The sequence below is a fragment of the Dicentrarchus labrax genome, unplaced genomic scaffold, assembly GCF_905237075.1.
Source record: "Dicentrarchus labrax unplaced genomic scaffold, dlabrax2021, whole genome shotgun sequence".
Lineage (NCBI taxonomy): Eukaryota > Metazoa > Chordata > Actinopteri > Moronidae > Dicentrarchus > Dicentrarchus labrax.
This window is the reverse complement of record NW_026136712.1, coordinates 6,707,913-6,717,853: the sequence shown is the minus strand read 5'-3', so window position 1 is coordinate 6,717,853 and position 9,941 is coordinate 6,707,913. Positions and strand designations below refer to the sequence as shown.

Sequence of the window (9,941 nt, the reverse complement as noted above, 5' to 3'; positions counted from 1 at the left end):
TACTCCTCTGCGGCTTTTTCGACTCAGCCTTAGCGGATTGGGTTTCCTCTCGCTTTTCCAACCTCTCGTACAGTGTGGTACGATCCGCTAATGCACATATTTTTAATCAGCAACAACTCTGGTTGCTGGGAAATGTGTCCAGGGGCATAAAGTGATCGGGTCTGTTTTCTAGGATTTAGTCTGGAGAGGAGTGTTGACTCGCTAACTTTTGGGAAAGGGATTATCTGGGATGATTTTCAGCCCAGGTTTTTGCTTAGCTAATGTCATTTGAAAACAAAAATGCAAGGAGGGAAACTGAAGTATTGAATCTTGGATTGAGACAGAAACAGAGACGTGGAGGGAGAGTCTGGCAGCAGGAGTTGGGTCAGTGATGGATGGTAGACAGAGCAGTCCTCCCCGGGAGCTGCCTGGGTCTTTTCTAAGTGTTGTTTGAACAGCATGAGGATCAGAATGACGTTCTGTCAACAGACACCCGGTGCCCAGACGCTCAGATCAGAGCGGAACAGACACACACAGGCTCGCGGCGGCTATAAATCACTCCGAATCTTCTAAGAATGGCACATCGCACTTATCTGAAGGCTACAGGCACCAAGAGATGAGATGCTTCCTTCAGATTCTTGGTTAGGTATTGGAATACTTCTGATCCTCTCCTGTTCTCCCTGCTGTCACCATGACACTGCCATGGAAACTGAATGGTCATCTTTTTAGCAAGGCGCAATTTGTAGAGTTATGAGATCATTTATGGAACTGATGATCGACCTAACCATGTATCTGTTCCCCTGACGTTTGATAGAGGGTGCTAAATTTATGTTCTTCAAGACAATCATTTAAATAAACTGATATTAGACTTTATAGTCGACTTACAACAACCTGTAGAGCTGGGTCAGTCTCATCCATTCTTATCAACATTTTTATGGCAGCTTTTCTGTTACAATTATTCATGGACATAGCTATTACTTTATATGACACAAGATGACATCACCGTCCTTTATGCCACCTACAAAGCTCTGTTTTGGTTGGTTGTTTCAGTGAGCATGACACCATACCTTTTTGAATTGCCAACAAAAAGAGATGTGGGCATAGACAACACGTTGTCCTCCCAGGTCGTCAAATACCGATGCATTTGTTAATTGGTTAATGTCTCATTAAGATGCACAAAGTAACTTGCTGCTTTGTCAATGTTGACTTTTGGTTTGATGCATTCCTCCACCCTCATCCACTCCCTATGCAGACTTTTTCAGTCTGTATACAAAGTCACCTGACGGCTCGTCCGCATAGGCGGCCTGAGCAGCACGTGCCGTCAATGGCCATGCGTGGCGGCTACATCTGGCGCGCTACTGGTGACACTGAGAGCGTGTCAGCTGCACAGCTGCTGCCAGCCCTACGTTTCCTCACAGACTTTTTCTTGTATAATGTTCATAAAAAATCTTACAATGCCATATAGTTTAAACGTAAATGTGAAGAATGGTAACCAGAGAACGTGTGTGGTTTGTTTACCCGAGAGAGAGAGAGAGAGAGAGAGAGAGGAGCACAATGAAAATATATTATTTATTAAAGACACATGTATGCTCGGAAGGTGGCTCTGAAATATTTGCAATTTGCATTTATGTATGGATTCCCAAGGCAATCTAAAATCATATGACAAAATGTATCAAAACATCTATAGAAACTCCTCTGCTGTTCATATGTCCCATATGTTTCAAACTGTTTTCCCTTCACCAGTCAATACTTCCTGCTGAGCTTTAATTAATAATTTAGTTTAGTTTTGTTGTAAAGAATATGTGGATCAATGACAGGAAAGTGCTGATTGTGGTACAGGAGTGGTCTGAGAAGTTGATATGTTTTATATCAATATAAGCTACTGGCACATGCAAAATGTAATAAATCCATAATTGTTGTTTTCTCACACCTGTGCATTTCCTGCTATGACTCATTCAAAGAGTGATCACAGTGAGCCTTTTAGTTGTAATTTTCCGAGCTGGAGAAAAAGTGTCAACAAACCATTCGCAGATTGCTCAGCAGCCACCATCGCTGGCAGTTCCATCCAAACAAAACCAAATATGAACAAAGATTCAGCTAATTTACAAGGAGCAACACTCTTTTGATATTTGGTGCCACTTCAGTTAATTTAAGCTATTTGACTGAGACTAAAAGGTTAGCACTACACCACTAAATGCTACACACTGGACCTTTGATGTACTGCTGATTAAACTTTCAAATGTTGCACCTTTAAAATAGAAAGTATATCAGAAACCTGGACACACATTTGTCCCTCCCATAAGTGTGAAGCTCAGAAATGTCAAGCAGGCCCGCTGGGACTCCCAAAGAAAAGCAGACAGAGTTTAGCAGTTGACTCCCAATGTTTGCTCAGATTTTTTACGCTGTAGCTCCAAGTCAAGATGAGAAGTTTCCCAAGAACTCGCCCTGCCTGCGCTGCCCTCTCTACAGGCCCGGCCTCTGGTCATCCCCGGCCACCTGAGAGACCACAGAATGGACAGCACTTTAATCCTGCAGCAGCTTTTGAAACCACAGACCGATCTCTCACAAACTACTGTTGGACACATTTGAAACTAGTTCTAGCGAAAGCAGTCGACTCAAGGATAAACATTTGTGAAAGTTCCAGATCTGAAAATTAAATATTCACTTTAGAGAGTTCAGCGCACTGAGTGTTATCTAACAGTTGTCATATGAATCATTTTTTGGAGTCCAACCTGCCTGTGTGACATGTGGAGGAGGAGGAGTAGGAGGAGTGGATTCATGTTCAACCATATGTTGATGTTAGATTTGTTTTTCCAGTTTTGACAAGATGTCACGCAGGAATGGCGGTCTCGTGTGCCGCTATGACATGTGCATGTGTGTTTTCGAGGGGGCAGATCTGCTAGGTGACAGCTCTTCACTGCCGGTGATACAAGGAAAGGTTCACTCTTGTTGTTTTACGCCTATATGAAGCTAATTGTCTTATTACTGCCGACATTCCTCTGGCTGTGCCTCTCCGTCTTCCTTTGCCTCCTTCCATTCACGCGTCTGATTTTCCTCCTCGTCCTTCGCCCTCACCATCCTCTCCCTCCGTCTTCTTCCAGCTTCTACTGTTTTGCAAACCTCCATTAGCCGTATTTACTCTGTCAATAGCAACACCGTGTTTTCCACCCCTCTGCCTCAGCTCTGTGAGTCAATGCGTTCACGCCTCTGTAGCTTTACAAGCAAACACAGTTGCGTTTCGGTGGCCTTGTGTAACAGCACGCAGCGCACATGCGACCGCAACGACGTCCCACGAGCTATTAACGCAGAGCCAAACTGCTCCCTACTATTTGTGTTCAAAGCGAGTATCTTAAATAAGCATGTCTCGTGTAAATAAACTCGCCGGGGGAACGAAGGAGTCGCTGATGTTAGGCTTTAGTGTTTTGGAACCACAGGCCTAATTGGTCCGGGAGAGAAAGAATTACGGAGTGATTCAGAGTTTGAGCAGTCGCACTGAATGCAAACAAGCAACATTACAGCATTCAGAGACAGAAACAGGGAGAAAGAAAAAGCAACAAAAAAAAGAGAGAGATTTGTATCTGTTGGAGGAAAAAAACGTCTGTGGGTGTCCGTACGTGCAGCTGCAGAATGACCAAGCAGAGCAGCCCAGTGAAATTAGCTGTACTGACATCTGTGAGCTATTAAAGGCGACTTCAGGTAGCACATGTTGTCCACATTAGCCTGAACTGAGATTTACATTTCCACATCTTCACAAAGCATAATAAACAATCAAAGGGGGGTGTGTGCAGGCAGGTTACCATCGGCAACCGCAGAACACTTCGCGTTACTCTGATTGGAGAGTAGCCCTGTGTTTGGCTACAGAGAGAGTGGACAAAGGGAGTGTGTGTGTGTGTGTGTGTGTGTGTGTGTGTGTGTGTTCACTGAGGATTTCGAAAAGCTGAAAATAAACCCAGAGATGATGCACATTAATATAGTTGTCAGTAGTGGAGAGTACATTTACTCAAGTACTGGTTCTTCTGAGGTACTTTTATTAGACTTTTCCTATTTTCTGTAACTTCCTGATGTTACTCCGGTACATTTGAGAGGGAAATATTGTCATTTTTACTCCAATCCTTCTTTATGACAGTTAAAGGTAGGTCTGCTAGTAACTTTGCAGGTTAGGATTTTATATTCAAAACATAAAATATGATGTATTGTAACAGATCAAATAATCTTAAAGGTCCAGTGTGTAAGGAATTATTGGCAGATATTAATTATAATATGCATAACTATGTTTTCATTAGTATATAATCAACTAAACATAGGAATCATTGTGTTTTTATTACCTTAGAATGAGCCACATATATCTGCCTTCCGTGGAGCCTGCCATGTAGTACCACAACGTTTCTACAGTAGCCCAAAAGGGACAACCCAAAAACTGGCACTAGATAGAGGCATACATGTTTTTTGTGCATTTCACAGCCACCACAGTTAGAAGTAGGAGAGTTGTGATTTGGTCCTTTAATGGTGTGGAAAGCAAAAAGGAGCTCTACCTTGACGAGCTGCAACATTAAAATGCTTCTTACATATTTATGCATAATTATAATTAAAATAATAATCCACTACTATAATATGTAGTAATATAACCATGAAAGGGGCCATTCTGATGCAGGACTAAAAGCACTTTTGTTTTTGATATTTGTCCGATAAAACGTCTGTACTAGATTTTAAATGCATGACTTTTATTTGTAATGAAGTAAGTTTTATTTTACAAAATGATGAGTAGAAAAGTGAAAAAAAGAAAAGGTAAAGTAGGTACCAGGGAAGTTTCTGCCAGGGGGAGACATGTATTGGAAGTTAAGTTTCAAATATCTGTATAATTCCAAAATGGATATAAAGTTATAAAACTGTGTAACACAACTCTTAAAATGATCTCAACTTTATGAGGAACGTTTGGTAGAAAAAGTAAGGCCCGGGTGGAAGTTGAACAGTCAGCAAATTGAACAGAATCCGCCATTCACCGGATTATTGCTCTGTTGTTGGAAATGAGACGAGCGACACAAATCAGAAGCTGATGTCTGACAGCAACTGTTGCACTGCAGCAGTCTGCTGGAGCTCCCTCCTCCTCCTCCTCCTCCTCCTCCTCCTCCTGCTGCTCTCAGACAGGGAAGGGAAAGCAAGGTACTGGGTTCCTAGACTGCTGTCTCCCCCTGTTGACAAGATGACGTAACTGTGGGTATGGACCCAGTGTGGAGAAAGTCACTTAGAAACACAAGAAAATATTATTAAACATAGCAATAGAAACTGTCTGTAGCTGATTAGGATGCTAGAGCTCATAAATTACATCGTTTTTCTGACACATGCTCTTCTGCGCACTGATCTTTTGCAGTGAATGTATTTCTCTTCAGGGGTTTCCTTCATAATAAAACAACCATTTTGAGTAAATTGAAGCTTGTGAATAAATATATCATATGTCTAATTGAATATTGAAAACCCCTCTTTCCTCATGCAGCCTTACAAAAATCTAAAGGAAAATCAAGCAGAATTAAAAAGCATGCAAACTGGCTGCTGGGCAGTGTGTGTGTGTGTGTGTGTGTGTGTGTGTGTGTGTGTGTGTGTGTGTGTCTTTGAGAGAAAGTGACTGTGTGTGTTTTCTGTGCTGGATGGGAGAGGGCGGGAAGCGGGATCGAATTCCTTTACTTTGGCGTCACGTTTTGTCGCCCAATCAGGCTCGGGCTTTCCTGTGCCGCATGGTAAGGCGGTTATAAAGCCCGCGTGCAAACCGTTTGCAGTTCAAAGCACTCACGCGTTCTGGGGATTGTACTTGGAGACTAGAAAGGAGCACTTTATGGTTTCATCCGACAGAGTTGAAAAGCAAACTTTCACCAGCTGGCTTGTTTTTGCCCTTTCAAGCGCGGACCCTCTTGCAGAAAACACACTCATCCTCGGAGTCTTGTCAGAAGCTCATGCGTAAAGACAATCTCCAAGTCGGTTTTACGCACCGGACCGAAAGAGAATCAGCTGTCGCTTTTCCTGTGCACTTCTCTCAGCTGAAATACTTTTGATCGAACTCATCCTGGCAAGGTAAAGTCCTTTTAGAGGCTGTTCCTCTCGCGAGAAAGCAGAAATAACTCCCCCCCCCGTTTCACGCGTAATTTGGCACCAAACGGTTTTTCGTATGAATCTCCTCGACCCTTACCTGAAGATGACGGAGGAACAAGACAAGTGTCTCTCTGACGCCCCGAGCCCGAGCATGTCCGAGGACTCCGCGGGCTCCCCGTGCCCGTCCGGCTCGGGCTCCGACACCGAGAACACCCGGCCGTCCGAGAACGGGCTGCTCAGAGCGGACGGAGACTTCAAGAAGGACGAGGACGATAAGTTCCCCGCTTGCATCCGTGACGCCGTGTCCCAGGTGCTCAAGGGCTACGACTGGACCCTCGTGCCTATGCCAGTGCGCGTTAACGGATCTTCTAAGAACAAGCCTCACGTTAAGAGACCGATGAATGCCTTCATGGTGTGGGCTCAGGCTGCACGGAGGAAGCTGGCGGATCAGTACCCACACCTGCATAACGCGGAGCTCAGCAAAACTCTGGGGAAACTCTGGAGGTAAGTGTGAATGCTCCGCTTCTCACATTTTACGCGCAGATTTTGGATGAACGAATTATTTTTGTTTCATCTCGTTTCTGTTTTGCACAATAAAACTTTATTTCCTCTGCAAACTTAATCAGCTGAATGATTTTAATTATTTACAGCTTTAATGAAATCCTGGAATAAATAGCATTTAAGAAGCAGTGTTGTTGATCATTTTCAGCGCATTAATTAATGGTGGTGTTTTTTTTTAACGCGCAGACTTCTCAACGAAGGGGAGAAGCGGCCGTTTGTGGAAGAGGCTGAGAGGCTCCGGGTGCAGCACAAGAAGGATCACCCGGACTACAAATACCAGCCCCGGCGGAGAAAGTCTGTGAAGAACGGACAGAGTGAGTCTGAGGACGGCAGCGAGCAGACGCACATTTCCCCCAATGCCATCTTCAAAGCTCTCCAGCAGGCGGACTCCCCGGCCTCCAGCATGGGAGAGGTGCACTCTCCGGGTGAGCATTCAGGTGAGCAGAAAGAAAATGAGTTTTTCTTCAGTCCACTCAGAAGTTCAGTTTACATTCAACTCAGTGTTGTTTGAATGCTTCATGTAATCCCCTATTTCTGACATTCAAAAACGTCATAAATAATTCCCCAGCCTGGTTGGTTTTCTTAAAAAGCACTAACCTTAATACTAAATGAATGTTGAAAGCAAAATCTAATTTGTCTCATTTTAATTCCAGGCTCCCAGGGGCCCCCTACCCCTCCCACCACCCCAAAGACTGATGTCAACTCAGGCAAGATGGACCTAAAGCGTGAAGGTGGCCTCCGCTCTCTGCCCGATGGCCCCGGAGGGCGCCAGCTCAACATCGACTTCCGCGATGTGGACATCGGTGAGCTGAGCAGTGACGTCATCTCCCACATTGAAACCTTTGACGTCAACGAGTTCGACCAGTACCTCCCGCCTAACGGGCACCCTGGCTCTGCCAGCGGCCCTGGCAACACCACGCCGGTCAGCTACACCGGCACCTACAGCATCAGCAGCGGCGCCCCGGTCAGCCCGCAGGCAGGAGGCGTCGCAGCCTGGATGGCTAAAAGCCAAAACCAGCAGGGACAGCAGCAGCAGCATACCCTCACCACCCTGGGGAGCAGCAGCGGCAGCTCAGAGGCGGCTCAGGCCCAGCACAGGACCCAGATCAAGACAGAGCAGCTGAGCCCGAGCCACTACAGCGAGCAGCAGGGCTCCCCGCAGCACGTCGCCTACAGCCCCTTCAACCTGCAGCACTACAGCCCCTCCTCCTCCTACCCGGCCATCTCCAGGGCGCAGCAGTACGACTACCCCGACCACCAGGGGGGCGGCACCACCGCAGCCTCCTACTACAGTCACGCGGGGGCGGGGCAGGGCTCGGGGCTGTACTCGACTTTCAGCTACATGAGCAGCCCCAGCCAGAGGCCAATGTACACGCCCATAGCTGACAACACAGGGGTGCCCTCCATCCCTCAGAGCAGCCCGCAGCACTGGGAGCAGGCTCCGGTTTACACCCAGCTCACCAGGCCCTGAGCATGACTAAGAGACAACACACTCAAACAATGACATGTACAGCCATACACACCGAACACACACACACACACACACACACACACACACACACACACACACACACCACACACCCAAAACACTTTACTCCAGGGAGAGCTCTTCCTCCGGAGCTGCTCCCTGAATCAGACACTTGAATTCGAAGAAGAGGAGAGCTGGACTTGTGATTGGCTCACGTCGTGCCTTGCTATTGTATCTTTGATAGAAACTATATATATTTTTAGAGAGATGAAAAGACTTAGAAAAATCCTCTGTGAGGACTATTTGATTGTCGATATTTCAGTAGGTACTGTGTATGTTTCTTTTTGGTTTGTTCTTTTCCTTCATACGCTGGCAGTTTGTAACCCATGGGGGTGGGAAGGGAAGGGAGGGGAGGGTTTGGGTAATTATTTGTACCTGTAGATATAAAACAAAAAGCTTTATATTTTAAACAGTTCAGCAACTAACCACTCATGGTAGTGCCGTATCTGGTTCTCTGTCCCATTGCATACAAGGATCTCTGTTTGTTGTTTTTGTTGCTTACTCTTTTCTGTGCCATTCAGCAAGTATGGTTTGTATTTAAGCTGTTGATTTTTTTTTCTCAAGTTATGTGTCACGATTGTTGGAAAAGCTATTAGGCAATACAGAGAACGAGAGGAGAGACTTGGTTTCACAATGCTGTGCTGTCTTGACGGGGGGACTGCAGCCCTTTCCACCATCCGTGCCTTGGATTTTTTACATTTTCTCTGACTTTTTGTATGCGTGTGTGCGCGTGTGCATGTGTATGTGTGTGTGTGTGTGTGTGTGTGTGTGTGTGTGTGTGTATCGTGGGTGCGTGTGCGTGCAATGGCCACAGCTGAGATTACACTTAACCATCCAACAGCGTGTGTTTGACAGCTACAGGAAGTCACCTTTGACCCCCTTGGGTGTCCCCCTGCAGTCTCCCTCCCACCATGCTGGTGTCCAAAACACCCTCCCCTTTTACCCCCTTCCCCTTTGGTCAAATCCAGTTTAAAACTTTATTTATTTATTAGCTTTAATTTTATTTCAAAGTAATTATTTTGCATACTATTCTTATAACTAATGAATTGTCCTCTTTGAAATGTAGACGGCATATAATTTCCCCTTTTTTTTTTAAATTTTGGTTTTCAACCCAGGGGGTACTTAGACAAAATGGTACACGCTGTAATCGTCTTTTTTTGGTTTATTTATCTTATGTAAATGTCTATTTTAAGTATGTATTTGCCTTTTTCGGAGGGTCGGGGGGGATTATCTAACGAAATGTGTACGGATTATTTGTTATTTGTGAATTTCCTTTGAGTTGGACTTTAAACTATGGCTGAAAGAACTGGAAAACGTTATCTCAGTTACAAGGTTTTTTACAGTTTTTCTGTTTGCCTTCTTTGTTTGTGCGATCACCAGAGGGACCATCCATCCTTTCTGCTCTGCAAGCTCCATTTCCTTTTCTCTCAATATCAAAGAACTGATGTTCCCAGTACTCTTATTTCTTCTGTGATGTTGCCATGTATTTGTACGGTCTTAAAAGAATCTTTTGTATATGTATTTGCAATAAAAAAAAGAAAATGCTATTAAAAATATTTGTCATTTTTCCCTCAAGATAAACATTCACTTATGTAACGTCACCGCTCTGAAGCACCTTCCAAAAGAGCTACTTCTTGTGTTTTCCACATGCCAGAGTCAGTGAAAGGGTTAAGGGAAGAGTGCCAAGAAACAGGACTAGTGTTTGTTTTCCCAGAAGCCTTGTGTTTTTTTTCCCCCCCCTGCTTTTATTTTCTTCCTCCCTCTCTCCCCCGTCAGCTGGTATCAGCAGGGG

The 9,941-nt window shown here is 44.9% G+C and overlaps 1 protein-coding gene across 1 annotated transcript; it reads left to right on the top strand.

The window, feature by feature from the left end:
• The first annotated feature begins 5,744 nt into the window (after positions 1 to 5,744).
• LOC127373622 (transcription factor Sox-9-A) lies at positions 5,745 to 9,703 on the top strand. The gene is made up of 3 exons (XM_051418257.1): positions 5,745 to 6,564; positions 6,808 to 7,058; positions 7,275 to 9,703. The coding sequence occupies exons 1-3, from the start codon at positions 6,137 to 6,139 to the stop codon at positions 8,090 to 8,092; spliced, it is 1,497 nt and encodes a 498-aa protein (XP_051274217.1). The 5' UTR covers positions 5,745 to 6,136; the 3' UTR covers positions 8,093 to 9,703.
• Positions 9,704 to 9,941: the final 238 nt, after the last annotated feature.

Coding starts and splice junctions, on each gene's coding strand:
- LOC127373622 (XM_051418257.1), top strand. CDS start 6,137: ATGAATCTCCTCGACCCTTACCTGAAGATGACGGAGGAACAAGACAAG. Junction 6,565..6,807: donor ACTCTGGGGAAACTCTGGAG/GTAAGTGTGAAT, acceptor TTTAACGCGCAG/ACTTCTCAACGAAGGGGAGA. Junction 7,059..7,274: donor CTCTCCGGGTGAGCATTCAG/GTGAGCAGAAAG, acceptor TTTTAATTCCAG/GCTCCCAGGGGCCCCCTACC.